The sequence below is a fragment of the Balaenoptera ricei genome, chromosome 17 (genome assembly GCF_028023285.1).
Source record: "Balaenoptera ricei isolate mBalRic1 chromosome 17, mBalRic1.hap2, whole genome shotgun sequence".
Lineage (NCBI taxonomy): Eukaryota > Metazoa > Chordata > Mammalia > Artiodactyla > Balaenopteridae > Balaenoptera > Balaenoptera ricei.
This window is the reverse complement of record NC_082655.1, coordinates 42,157,537-42,173,312: the sequence shown is the minus strand read 5'-3', so window position 1 is coordinate 42,173,312 and position 15,776 is coordinate 42,157,537. Positions and strand designations below refer to the sequence as shown.

At 32.9% G+C, this 15,776-nt stretch overlaps 2 protein-coding genes across 2 annotated transcripts in view; both read right to left on the bottom strand.

Moving 5' to 3' along the window:
• Positions 1-15,776, bottom strand: part of RAD54B (RAD54 homolog B) — a 112,243-nt gene that overhangs the window by 49,876 nt on the left and 46,591 nt on the right. The window lies entirely within an intron of this gene.
• On the bottom strand, positions 9,704-14,927 carry FSBP (fibrinogen silencer binding protein). The gene is made up of 2 exons (XM_059901325.1): positions 14,500-14,927; positions 9,704-10,564 (listed from the first exon to the last, which is right to left on the bottom strand). The coding sequence occupies exons 1-2, from the start codon at positions 14,871-14,873 to the stop codon at positions 10,039-10,041; spliced, it is 900 nt and encodes a 299-aa protein (XP_059757308.1). The 5' UTR covers positions 14,874-14,927; the 3' UTR covers positions 9,704-10,038.

Sequence of the window (15,776 nt, the reverse complement as noted above, 5' to 3'; positions counted from 1 at the left end):
GAGAGAAACAATGAGGAGGGATAATTAGTGCATTATTTTAGGGGTAATAAAGAGCTCTTAGAAAGATCACTCTTGACTTCCCACTTGCTAAACTCCTTTCCCCACAATAAATCACAGAAGGCCACAGCATGGAAAAATAAAGTTAAAGTTATTCTGTGATGCATTATGTTCAGCGATAAACTAGAACACATGCATAAAAAGGGAACTTATACTGCCTGAAAAAGCTGCCTGCCCCCATGTTTCCACTTCAAGCATCCAAACACCCACTTAACTCCCTCCGTTTCTTCAAATTCCCAGTCACTCCTCAACTTCTCCAATCTGGCTTCCAGTCTGATCCTCCCCCAAAGCTGCCTTGTTAAAGACCACTAAGGAGCTCTTTGTCAATAAATCCACAGGTTACTTTTTAGTCCTGACCAAAATTCTCAAAAAGCATTGGACAATGTTGACCACTTCTATCTTGACATATTGAACTCCATTTTTATACCTGCTAACACACTTCAAATTTTCCTCCTCCTTCTTTGGTTGCTGTGTCTTAAACATCTTTGCCAGTTCTTACTTTTTTGTCTAACCTTTGTTTATTGGAGTTCTTCAGACCTGAGTTCTAGGCCCTCCTCCCCTCACTGTGCACCACTTCTCCTTAAATTAGCTCATCTACTCCCATGGCTTCAATACCTTCCCTGTACTAACTTAAATTTTTTTTCTCTAGCCCAGATCATGATTCTAGATCTGTAAGTATACCAGTATATCCAGTTGGATCCACATGAATGTCTCATAAACATCTCAAACTCACCAGGTCCACTTCCCTTCTCTCCAAAAACTGCTCCTCCTTCAGTTTTCCCATTTCTCAGTGAAAGTACTACCACCCTTATTCAAGCCAAAAATTGGAAATCATCCACGACATTCTTCATTTTCTCAGTTCCAGAGCCAATCAACCACAAAATCCAGATGATTCTATCCCCTTCATGGTTCACAAAGCTGTGTACTGTTTGCCTTCTGCATTGTCTCTACTCTTTCCAAGTCATCATCTCTGGTCTGGACTACTGTACCATTATTATAAACAGTTCTGTTGAAGTGTTCTCTTGCCACCTCTACTCCCTAAAGCCATTTTCCATATTTACTATATCTATTTTTAAATGTAAATCTGATCATCCATTTGTCTTAAAGGTATTGAAGAAAACACTACTTCCAGCCAAAGGGCCTTCTACCTCTGATCCTCCAACACATTGATCTAAATTAACTTCTACTCAGTTTTCCATACAGTTTAAATTTCCCTGACTGCCAAACTACGTCAAGTTGCATTACTATCTCAGCATTAACTCAGCAATTAATTATGTGACAAATGATTTAATGTAAGCCTTCCCCACTAAACTATAAAGTGTTGAGAGGAAGGTCTCTTTTGATCTTGGTCATCACCATATTCCCATAACAACAGGTAGTTTTCAAAACTGCCATTTTGATTCTAGGTACATTTTTCCTTCATGATTATAAAAATATTAAATTAAAGGAGAATTACCTCATTAGAGAAATGCAAATCAAAACTACAATGAGGTATCACCTCACACCGGTCAGAATGGCCAGCATCAAAAAATCTGCAAACAATAAATGCTGGAGAGGGTGTGGAGAAAAGGGAACACTCTTGCACTGTTGGTGGGAATGTAAATTGATACAGCCACTATGGAGAACAGTATGGAGGTTCCTTAAAAAACTAAAAATAGAACTACCATACGACCCAGCAATCCCACTACTGGGCATATATCCTGAGAAAACCATAATTCAAAAAGAGTCATGTATCAGAATGTTCATTGCAGCTCTATTTACAATAGCCAGGACATGGAAGCAACCTAAGTGTCCATCGACAGATGAATGGATAAAGAAGATGTGGCACATATATATAATGGAATATTACTCAGCCATAAAAAGAAATGAAATTGAGTTATCTATAGTGAGGTGGATGGACCGAGAGTCTGTCATACAGAGTGAAGTTAAGTCAGAAAGAGAAAAACAAATACTACATGCTAACACATATATATGGAATCTAAAAAAAAAATGGTTCTGATGAACCTAGGGGCAGGACAGGAATAAAGATGCAGACGTAGAAAATGGACTTGAGGACACGGGGAGGGGGGAGGGGGAAGGGTAAGCTGGGACGAAGTGAGAGAGTAGCATTGACACACACACTACCAAATGTAAAATAGCTAGCTAGTGGGAAGCAGCTGCAGAGCACAGGGAGATCAGCTCAGTGCTTTGTGACCACTAGAGGGGTGAGATAGTGAGGGTGGGAGGGAGACGCAAGAGGGAGGGGATATGGGGCTATATGTATATGTATAGCTGATTCACTTTGTTATACAGCAGAAACTAACACAACACTGTAAAGCAATTATACTCCAATAAAGATGGTAAAAAAAAAAAAAAGAACTACCTTAAAATTAATTTTCATTGAGAAAGTAGCCTTAGAAATTAACTTTGAACCCAGCTGCATCATTGTACATACTGTACATTCAGGATTATTTTCCAAGTAAATGTTATTACAAAGATTTGATTCATCGGTCACTTCTTTATATATAGTATTTTCCTGATTATAACTTTTGCCAACATGAATTTTCTTTTATAACTATAATTTCTACCAAATACAGTTTTGCTAAATCAGATTTTGCCTAAATATTATGAAGATTGTATTACTCCATTAGTTTTTAGTCAAAAAAAAAGTTACCAGTTTTTAGGTAAGTTAGTTGTCATGTGTTATTTTTGTTGTTTTACAAACCTTGATTTTTCCAGATAAAGTTTTGAGGGTTTTAGCATTAACAAAAAAGACGGGATGCTTTGATCAGTTTTTTAATTCTAAAAAAATTTGTGATGTGCAATTTTGGACAATTTCAATTAGTTTTCTTTTTACACTATTTCTACCAGTAGCAGTCTCTGTGCACTAAATAAAAGACTGACAATATCCTTCTGCATTTTTCAAATTTGTTCCCGTTTTTTACTTGGTTATCTAAGAGAAAAGTGCAATTCCTCAGGATTGCTGTTAAAGAGGGGATAAAAAGTGTGTCTTCATCAAAAATGGCTGGGAAAAACATTCCTAGAGTCAAATATCCTGTTATATTCTCAGGAGCTGACTGTTATGCTGTTATGTCCAAACCTTCCCCCACAAAAAAAAAAAAAAAAAAAAAAGCTGACTAGAACAAAAGACAGTAGTTAAATTCTAAGAATCCAGAATTTCTTATAATCACTTTGAAATACCATAATATTCTCAGAATTAGATATATCCTTTCTTTTGCAGAACAGAAGAAAGATAAAAGCATGAACTCGGAAGCCAAGACTGGTTGAGTTTGAATCTTGAGTCTGCCCCTTACTAGCTATGTGACCCTGGACAAGTTACTTACCCCTCTGCCAGTTTATGAATTGCCAAATGAATGTAATACTAATACCTACCTCACAGACTTGTTGCAACCATATTTCATCTAATTAGCTAATATATATAAGATGCTTAGAACAGTACTTGCCATGAAGTAAGTGCTCTCTAAATGTTAACTACCGTCATCATCATCATCTTGCACTAGTCCCTTCCCATTTAGCCCCATTTTAAATGTAGGCTATAGGGCAGGGAAGGGAGAGGGTGAATGACTGCAAAAAAGTAGAATGAAGATAACTGGGAATTAAACATATATGGAACATAACTGCCTTCATCTAGACTACTTGCAATATATAAAATAATGACTAATTTGCTACATCCCAGACTAACCACCACTAACAATTCCACTCTACCTGTAATTTTTGTTTCTGAACTTGGTTCTGATCTATTTCCCCCTTGACCCTGTAATTTACTTCCCAAATAAACACCAAAAACGGTCTTCATAAACAAGAGGCTTGAATGCCTACAGCAAGATTCACAAGGTAAGAAGTGCTTAAAACCATGCTTTGATAAAAGAGCAAGGGGGAGACACTGTCATTTTAATATTAATAGTAGACATTATCATCTTAATGAATGAGTCCTAAGCATAATAACTTTAGGGTTGCATGGTTTAATTATACATTCCATAAACCCAAGCCTTTAATATTCTCTTTTTTTTTTAACAATTCTAAATACACACAGTTTTCAACGGAGCAAAAAAAATTTTAAATGTCTCATATATCATCAAATTCAATAAAAAATGTAAATACTCTTGCAGACTGTATTTTTTGAGTTTCAAAATTACCAAAAGCTACCAGAACTTTTAATATGCATTAACATATAACTGCAATATAAATATAAGATTTGAAACATATAGTTTTTATTACACTAAAGAATATACAAACATTAATATACAAATTACTTCAAACTAGTAATCATCCATAGTTTTCTTTAAAACAGAATGAAGGTCAACTAAGTACAAGTATCATTACGTACAAAATAAACCTAGAAGGTATTTCTTTGCATTAAAGATCATTTTCAGAATGATACTTCATGAGCATGGCAGGGACTATATATACATTTTATCATATTTCTCAGTACTTCATGTCAAAGCATATATGCAATAAGTGGCAATAAGTGCTAAAATAGAAAAAAAATCAGTAAAACTATAATATTCCCAGATATCTAAACTATCTGCCCAGCATTTTAAACTCATTTAAATATCAAAAAACGATATTCATCAATTTCGATTCTGACATTCCAGTCAATGAACATGCAAAGCTTTATTTAAAAAAATAGTAATCCATACACTATGGAGGGAAGTGTAAAATGGTACAATCACTTTGAGAAAAGGTCTGGCAGTTTCTTAAACAGTTAAACATATATCTTCCTTAATCCAGCATTAAGTCCATGACACATTTATACAATAATATACATAACAGCCAAAATCCGGAAATAGCCCAGAAGTCCGTCAAAAGATAATGGATAAACAAACTGTGGTATATTTATAAAATGGATGCTACTCAGCCACAGAAAACAATGAACTACTGATTAGAGGATGGATGAATATTAAAAACATTAAGACGGGTGAAAAAAACAGAAACAAAGGGTCTGTACTATATGATCTCAATTATATTGTGTCATAGAACAAGCAAAACTTATCTATGTTTTATTAAAAATTAGTGGTTTTTTAAAAACCGTGGTTGCCTGAGGTACCAGGGTATTGGTTAGGAAGGGCAGGAGAGAACTTTCAGGGGTGATAACTTTTTAAATCTTGATGGGGGTTTAAGCTACACAGGTGCAGTCATTTGTCAAAACTCATCAAATGGTGCATTTAAGATTTGTGCATTTCACTGTTTGCAAATCTTACCTAAAAAATCATACACACACAAATAAATATTGAACTCCAGTTCATAATACTCATGCTGAAGTGTTTATGGGTAAAGTATTCTAACTAATTCTGCAACTTATTTTAAAATAAGTTTTCTTAAAAACAAAAAAAATTTATGGATGGATAGACAGATAAATATGTGATAAAGCACATATAGCAAAACATTAATTGTAGAATGTAGGTGGTAGGCATATGAATGTTTACTATAAAATTCTTTCGTTTCTATACATTTGAAGGATTTCTTAATCTTCGTAACAGAGGTGAATTCACACTCATGAAAGATCTACTAACAAAGTGTAAGTCTAATGATACATCCATTTTAGTTTAAATTGTTTGGGCTAACTTGGGTGGTATTTTTATTTTTATTTATTTATTTACTTTGCTTTCTACTATTTACAAAGGAATGGAAAACTAAAAATAAATTATATAAATTCACATTATAGCTGCTACTTTTAATGAAACTTTAAGAAGATACATTAAAAAATACGGAACCAATTTCTCAAAATTATATACAAGATCTAGCATGACTGCTAATGTTTAATTAGGTTGCATATTTTAAGAATTTACTCTTTTGTATTTGTTCAGTATTGCAACCACATTTCATCTATTTTTAACTATTTACAATCAAAGTCACCATCAAATATTTAATTGATTTTGAGAATTTGTGAATCTTAACATTTGAAAAAAATAAATATATTATGAAATTTAGACATGGTACATTTGGCATCTATTATATCACCTAAAGAAATGTATTTCAATTATGCCTCAACAAAAAAATTTACCTCTATAGTACTGAATTCTTTGTTTTATGGCACACAAAGAGTACACAAATCAGTACAATGTATTACCATGTATTTAAAAGAACATGTATTAACAACGCATTTAACCACTATCATCTACAGCGTATATTAATTACAATTTACCACACTTAATTATTTAAACATATCTATTTAAAACTTGACATTACTCTAAAAGAAGGCACATGGAAAATAATTCATATTTCAAACATTTTCATGTAAGTAAAGAGGCAATAGGGTAGAGTGAATCTTTCAAAAATAAAATAACACCAAGTTGATGTCGCATTATACAAAAAAGGAAAATATTTAATTTGAATATTTTTAGAAATCTGGCATTTGTTAGAAATGAAAGAGCTTCATTAACTTTTTCAGAATGCCATTATAAATCATACCTAGGTTTATAACATAACTTGTAAAAAAACAAACATATCCATTTAAGTTCAAATGGATAAGAAAAGACAAGAAGGTGGCAAGAATAACTAGGCACGATCTAAATTACTAATATATTGGATGAAATAGTATTTCTACAGAACCAAGTCTACATTTTAAAAATAAAAACACTCTTTCCCATGTTTTTCCAGCATTACATTTCATAAGTAAACTCACAGCCCCAAATAGTTCTCTATAGTAGGATGTCTGGTGGCTTCAGTTGTATTCCATTGGTACTAACAGAATTTGCCATTATATATTCCCCTTAGTGAAACTTGTCCTCAGCAAAAACTGCTAATGTAAGTTGGTAAGTAGTCAAAAACTCAAAAAAGTCTCAATATAGAAAGAAAAAGAAAAAAGCTTTAGCTCAGAATTTCCCTAAGATACTCTGCAAGATAATAATAAACAGCCTCTAAAAAGAGTTCAGTCATCAAGCAAGTCTTCTTTACACAGAAATTCCCATAAACTGTACTATGCTAATTATAATTGCATAGGTGGGGAGATGGAGCAATGAAAATGGAGCAGAACCACATTCACTTTAATTTTTGCAGATTAAAATTAAACAAGATTGACTCAGAAAAACTGCTGCAGTAAACTCACTGCAATGAGTGTAATTCTGTTGTTTAAAAATATGTAAAATAAGGTTTTTATTCTACTCAGTCCCTACATGCTAACAAATTTGTCACATGACATAAGCAACGAAACAACAATCTTGAACACTGCTGGAGAAAAATACGACTGTAGCAGACTATGTTTACACTACTTTCTGGGTAGCAAAAAAATTTTCAAGGGCAATTTTATATAGTATACATTTTTACCTTCCACACTTATGCTAGAATCTAACCACCAAAAAAGATGTATATTGCACTTTTTTGAACACATAACTTGGCTAAAAACATTTCACAGAATTAATGTTCCACAGAAAACACCTGGAAAACTGATTTAGCTGTACAAAGTCGGCATTCAAACTGAACATTCATTAACAATTCTGAGTAGTACCATGCTAAGGTTATAACATAAATTACATTTTGTATGGTAATTTGTTTTCAATCATTTCAAAAAGTTAGAGCTTACTACTGTAAAGATTTACTGGAATAATATTGTAAAAACATTACCTCAAATAAGAATTATAAGATTCATTAGACTGAAAGAAAAGTCACAGCACAGATTAAAGAAGATGAAATTGTCAAAAGGATGTATCATACATTCAAGGCATTTTTATAATAAAATATTTAACTCTAATAGCAGATACAAAATGCCAATGAAATTAAGCAGTCAACAAGCTAAAACGGTACCATAGGAGTCCATTTTATTTTTATTCTTTCTATTCCTAGAGTCACAACCTAAATTTCAGATTTAATTTCCCCTCACTACATTGCCCACCCTGAAATGCTGCTATTATGACATTAAGTCAGAGCTCTAGTCATATGTCCCTAGTCAAAAGCCTTCCATGGCTTGCCATTATATATTCACATTCGATTCCTTAAAAACAGCATTTAATGTAATCCATAATGTGGCACCAACCAGCTTCCAACTTCCAAATTGATATCCCTCAATTTACCTTCACCCACTCTTCAACAAAAATTTTTGAAAATCTAACATGATTTAGGCACCATGTTAGCTTTCAAAATACTCTATTCCAGTGGTTCTCTGAGTGGTTTTTTAGCTTGCATCAGAATCTCTAGAGAAGTTATTAAAACAGATTGCTGTACTCTACCCCTCAAGTTGCTGATCTGAAAGGAATGGATTTACATATCTCACAAGTTCTCGAGGTGCTGATGCTGCTGGTCAGGATCTACTCTTGGTGAACCACTGCTCTACACCACAGGCCATGAGCCGAAAGCCCACTGGCTGAATGAGGCCCACTCACATGTTTCGTCTATTTATTATTTTAAATATTTTTAATTATTTGCAAATGTTTTAAAAATAAACATTTCTCATAAAAATGCAGATTTCTGGCTCATTTCTGCATGTAAAAATTCTGCTGGAGCTCAAGGGTAGCTACCCCAGTTAGTCAAGGTATATATCCTTGTCCAGATTATCACAGCCCTAAGTGGCCCTCTCTATGCTCACTTAAAATCACTTAAAAATCACCTGGCTTAGCACTGTATTTGTGCTTATACACTCTGACCCACTTTTTCCCATTCTCTATGCCTTTTTCATGCTGCTCACTCTGACATAAACATCCTTTCTCCCCAATACAGCTGAAATCCTACCTACCCCATTCTAAAGCTTGGCTTAAATATCCTTCCTCAACACAGCCCCAGCAAAAATAGAAATCCTTAAGTAATAAACATATTAAAGATTTAACATAAACGTCTATGTGTGCTTTAGGAATCAAGGTTTTATTTATTTCCACAAATACTAAAATAGCAATATTTACAAAAACATAAGACTATAGATATCATAAATTATAAACATATAATTTTTGCTATTTTTATTCTAAATAAAATTTTAATTTTGTTCATTAAAGTTTTTACTGTGATTTTACTGTGAAAGAAATCTTTTTCAGACTAAGACATTCCAAATGAATTGACGTATTAAACCTTGTAGTCAAAATATATAACATCTCCAATAGAATATCTTATTTTGCTGGACAAAAAAAGGAGGAGGAGGAAGGGGGTAATTGACACAATTCCCCTGATTTCATAACCCACCAATTTTTAAAAGCAATTTTAATGAAATAAATATTTCTAATTTTTTAACATGTAGGATATTTTTGTGGATTTTTACTTCTGTGGAATAGCAGGGGGAAAAAAATTACAGAGAAACAAAAACTGAGTGCTGGTCATTGCTCTGCCATAAAGAGCTTTGTTACATCAAATAAATCATTGAGTTCTCCCTGGACCTCGGTTTCATTACCTCAAAACTGAGGTGGGAAAAAGTGTTCTCCAAATACCTTCCATCCCTAAAATCCTAGGACTTACTCCGTCAAAGAATGAAAGCATAAAAATCAATGTCATACAGACAAGCTTCTATTAGGCTAGTATTGCTTCCAAATTAGATTGACTTAAAAACTTTGAGCTACATACAGCTTTCAAAGTGCTAATTAAAAATGTTGAAGATTCAGAACTTTGAAAGAATACTGATGTATTTATATATGTTATTTATGTATATGTTACTAATCAAAATAAAACATCTTTTGTAAGGCCAACAATTAAAACATCTTAGGAAAAAAATCAGAGGAAGACAAAAAAATTTATAACCATACCAATCAGCGTTTTAATATGTATCAAAGGAAAATTAAATAATTAGAAAATCATGTCAAAAAGCCTTTTTCATAATAGAGATTAACAATATTTTTTAAGAATATATACTCTGGGACTTCCCTGGTGGTCCAGTGGTTAAGAGTCTGTGCTTCCACTGCAGGGGGCGTGGGTTCGATCCCTGGTCAGGGAACTAAGATCATACATGCCATGCGGCGTGGCCAAAAAAAAAAAAAAAGAATATATACTCTGCTTCAGGATATTCCCAAATGAAAGTAATTTGGCCAAAATTAAAATTATCAAATTGCAAGACTGCAAAAAAAAATCTTAGAGACTATTATATTCAGATAGATCATGCCGTAAGCGAACTGCTTTCAGCTTCTCCACTTCAATTTTTGCTCTTAGCAGCTCTTCCTCTAGCTGCTGCCTTCTTTTCAATCCATCCCTCTTCTCCTGAACATATAATCCAAAATTTTTTTGATTTTCTAAAATTATCTGATGCTCCTCTTTCAGCATTTGCAGAATCTGAGGATCATACCCTAACAGTGACCTAAAATTTTCTCCACTTTCATGCCGAAAAATATCATCTCTCCTTGGGATAGAAGATGGAGACGATGTCATTCTCATATCAACAGAGGAAAGTGACGGTGACAAAGATCTTTCCATAACATGTACTAATTCATGTTCTTCTCTTTGCTCTAAAGTATCACTCTGTTGAGAATTTAAAACCAGTGGAGGAGGGGGCTTAATGTCTTCTTCTTGCTTCACCTCCACTGTAATAGCAACTGGATGGTGGTCCAACATTACCTGTAGTGAACTTGTACCAGCCTGTGCTTCCTCATCCAAGTTTGCACTACAGCACACAAAAAAGCATTATAAAATGTAAATCAAATGAATACAAGAGCATTTTAAAGCATAATTTCATATTTAATATACATTAAATTATCAAGCTATAAAGAAAATTATGAAACAAAAAATATTTTTAACCCTTGGAATAATAAATTAAAGTGACTACGGTTGGGATTTTAATTTTATATATATATATATATATATATATATATATATATATATATATGGCTCTCTCCATCCTTAACTTTAAAATTGGGCTCTTAAAAGAACAGGAACTTACAAATACTACACAAGGCTACTGAGGTAAATTACTAAAGAAAAGGCATTTTTGATACTCTCAAAGAGATACCAATTGTCCCTATAAGCCTGAGGTTCTTAAATGGTGTAGTGTCATTTAATTCATTCTGGGCCTTGCTATCCCGACACCTTAGTCCTAGACCTCCTGCTTCTCCTCTCCTGTCCTGATCTAAAAATCACCAGGGTCTATGACTTCCAAGAGGACAGTGGAAGGCAATCTCTGAGACGTACTGATTTCTGTATTTGTCACACACACACACACACAGGAAAAACAAGATTGTGTATGATTTTGGGTATGCCCAACTATCAGGGGGTTCTCCTAACTATCCAATTTCAGATGCAATGGTGTTTCCCCTTTACCTATCCTAAACCACATGACTCAGGTGATCTTTAAGTCTTAACCAGTGGTCAGGTGAAGTGTACAAGGGCAAGGGTTTAGATCTACCACCAGATCATCAGTACCCAGTATAATACTCTACTTGGAACCTCACAGGTACTCATCATATGTTGAATGATTGAATAAATGAAATGGTTTTTTTAATGCAATGCTTTTTTAATGGCCTATATATGATATATTGAAAGTTTATTAAATTTACATGAAATTTCCATAAAATATGCATTCCTATTAGAGGCAACTACAGTTTTAGCATAATTTAAACTTTGACATTATAATATTTGTTATGACATAAACACAATGTTCCTTAAAATTCTGTTGGTTTTTTAAATAATTTCATGTATAACATGAAGTTGTGAATTAAGAATACATAATGTTTCTTGAGGGTTTTTTTCTTAAATTTATGTTTCTGCCTAACTTAAAAATAAAAGTTATCGAGGTGAAAGAGATTATTGGAACATTAATGGAAACGCTACACTTCACATTATTTAAATAACATTTTATAAATTATAAATAAGTAATATAGGTTAGAATACATTCTACATGGATGATTAAAATGCTGGAACAAGTTTAAGTAGAACATAAGGAAAAGAATTTAAACTCCCCATATGTCACTTACTAATAACATTAAATTGCCAGAAATATCAGATATTTGTCTAAGAAGTACAAATGAAATAATAAGATATCTAGTATGTTACGAAAAATCTATTTGTAGATTATATAAATTCCTTCATTTTCATTCTTGTCTTTTTTTGTCATTTTATGATTTTCAAAAGCAAAACAATGGAATATAAATGTAATTCAAATTAGTAAGATTTGCTTTTATTAACATCTCTAAATCCTGGATTGGCAAAAAGTTAAAACAACAGATATAAATTAAATTTTTTAAATCCACATAATTACTTCTCCAAATTAGTATGTATAATAGACTATAAGATTCACAATTAAACATAGACAATATACTCCCATGTAAATTAAAAATATGCCTTATATCTGGAATATTCCATTCCACTTTAGTTAAAACATTACAAATAAGGCATAACAAAGTCTAAAAATGATTTAGAGACGGTCACAAAAAAAATAATAAAACAGAAAAGGACTTCTAAAATTTATGAATATGAACTCTGAGTATCAAATTGGTTATAAAAACACAAAATATAATCTGATGTTAAAGAGAGGTAAATATAAAGACATAAATCAATGTCAGTTGTAGAAATAAATAGCCTTACAAAATAGTTGTATATACTTAAATATGTTAAATTATATAAGCAGTAATATTTTCCTTATTAAGTATAGAGAGTTTGATGAGATTAACAGTCATATTTATATAGAAGCATAATTTAGTGTAATTATAAACTTCTGAGATAATTAAGATTTGAGATGATGTCAAACAGGTATAAGTATATTAAATACATAAATATATTATAAATTAAAATGCTAGTATAGAGAAAGTGGCAGAGCAGACATGCTAACAAAAATAAGCATTTAATTGGCATATTTCTGATATTCTTACCTTTAAAATCTGAAAAACTGATTGTTTAAACAGTAGGTATGGAAATGTGTAAATCAACTCATTTTATCAGAGAAATGTTGGTGTCCCAAAGATTGACTGTGTAGGTATATATATTCTATGTATGTACGTGTATATATACCATACATACGTACACACACACACACAAGCGGTCAAAATGTAAATATATCTTTGTATCTTATATATTATTTCTCTTCTGTATCAGTGTATTTTTAAAATACACAACTTGATAAAACTACAGTTTCTATGTGTAGTTTTCAAATTATAAAAACCTATACCCAAAAGGCAGTTTTATATCTATAATGCAAAGCCACTGTTCTTTATGATTCAAAGAGGGGAAAAATTTTAATGAGTATAAAACAGTCTTACTGTGGAGTTTTTTTTTTTTTTGGACATTCAGCATACTAGGAGGATTTAATCATTTGTCATCACAGTGAACAGTTTAGGAAGTGACCCCATGAATTAATATACTGTGTATCAACGTCTTGGATTCCCACTGGTGCTATTTTTTTACTATGCTATCAACTAGAAATAAGAAGTATATGGTAAGAAGCTGGGCTCAAAAATATTATCCTAGTAGATTATCAAAATAACAAATATGTTTGGCTAAAAAGGTTTTTCCATTTCTTCCCTAACTTCAAAGGGATTTCATAGGTAATTAATAATTTTGCTTATATAATGACTCTTCCACCAATAGGAAAGTGACTTGTAAAGTTCTGTTTGAAAGGTTCCTCAACTAACAAGGAGTTTACCGTTTGCTTACATTACCCTAAATGATTCAGAAGAAGCCTGTAGCTGCCATTTTTATCTTTTGCCAGAGGTTAAAATTTGAATCAGCAGCAGGATAATAGTTTTTGAAGATTTCCAGGCAAGTAGTCATGTAGAGCACAAATTCAACCAAAAAAACTGTTTCTAATCCAGTTGCTCTTATTGATATATTAAAATTCATAGTTTGAAACCCTTGCAGAATAGTATGGGAGAGCTTACCCTTTCCTGTATAAGCCCAAATCAAAGTGAAACTAGACCATTAATGTGTAAAAACAACAAAAATTTTTATTTTATTAAGTAATCTGAATCCCTAATTAGGCATTAACTCCTTTTCTTGTGTTTCCTTGTCTTTTTTATTTTGAATGTAAGTTAGAAAAATACTTTAAACTGTACATTTAAAAATACTTTAAACTTTAATATATACAATGATGCCATTAACAAGTTTACTTAATTGTTCATTTTAGGTTTTTAGCTCAATTAATATTCAGTAAGTGTAGACACTGATAATTCATTAAAAAAAGCAAGGGTTCCAGTTTTCCTGAAACTGCTAACTTTATACAAAATTGAAAATTCTAATGAAATGTAATCTTAAATGAAATAAGAAAAAGGTATCTCTCAGAAGCTAATTAAACAATTTAATTTTAAAGCTTAAAAAGTTTATGAGGTAATGTCACAAATTACATCCCATTTATTCCTCCCTAACCTTTACTTTTTAGAAACTACAGAAGGAGGGAAGGGGGAGGGGAAGACAATAAAAAGTGGCTTGAATCCAGTGCAGCAGAAAAATTCCTTATAGCCTCACTTTTCTTTTTTAAGAAGGCAAAACAAAGACACTATTCACTGCTCCCGTAGTGGGGATGCTTACTATGCATATCTTTATCACAACTAAGCCAGAGCCCAATAGATAGGAGGCACCATAATTTTCACAACAAAATAAAATAAAGCTTACCTTTGTATGTGGTTCCTGTCTCTTATCAGGCAAAAACTGGAAATCTGGGGAATCATCTCCATAACTTTCTTGGTTGGCTCAGAAATATTGCTTTTAAAATCTGATTGGGTCTCTTTTTGCTGCAATAGCTCCTGTTTGGCATATTCTTTGAGCCTTTTGTAAAGAGTGCGTAGGCCCTGCGCTGTTCGAGGAGGGCGGTCTACTCCAGTTGCATTATAGTTAACTGCTATGATATCCCAACATCTATTCTTTTCCACTATTACTGAATGTTTGTTAGTGTGTTCTTCCAGAATTTTAACATATGGCTTCACAAGCTTTAACAAATCAAGCTTTTCAGATAAGGTAAAATTGGAAGATCTAGCTTTTCCTACCATTGTTCTTTTCAAATTAAGTAGGCAGTTTCTGAAACCACCATGCAGCCTTCAGCTCTGCTCAGCTCTTTTCACAAACAGAAAAAGATCAGGCTTAACTAGGCTAGCCTCATTTAGGCCCACGCCTACAGGGGAGGGTTTATTAAAATTCCTCCAGCTTAAGCTGACGCAGGTTCAGGAAATCTGCTTAAGCCAAGCCTGACCTACATAAAGCTTCTCACTGAAGACAGGAAGGCACAAGCAAAACACACTTGTGTATAAAGAGAACAGCTCGAGGTAGGATTTAATACACAAAGGTCTAGAGATAAGCATGGAACACAGCTAAAAATTAGCTAATTTAGGGAGAATATCGAATTCCGACACGTTTGCCTAGCTGATAGACTGAAACTGCATTGCAGTATCACTTTAATAAAAACAAAAGAAGAACTGTTTTGTACTATTTGTTTACAAATCCAGTAGACAGAAAAATGAAAAACTAAAGATATGAGTGGTGAATGTAGTGATTCCTAACAGAGCCCCTAATCACTGTTTCTGAGCTGCTGTTCTCCCTTACAAAATCTGCATAATGCTGGTCCTGCTGTCAATCAGGAATTGCATATCCTCTAGCTAGTTAGGTTACACCCAGCTCAGACTCCACGGTAAAGCTAAGCTTCTCCTTCATTTTACAGTCTACAGTAGCCACCGTGTATTTTTTTTTTTCAGTTACTTAAGAAGAAATTTTTGTTGAACACTAAATCTAAAAAGCAGATAAAAATTATGTTTTTAAAGCAATGCATTATTCCAGCTGTAACGCACGTGAATATGCTAGCCTGCTTTACCATGTGTAAAAAACACCATTCACAGTGAGAACAGCATAATAACACCTTAAGACTGCACACAACAAAATCGCATTTGCTATTATTATAG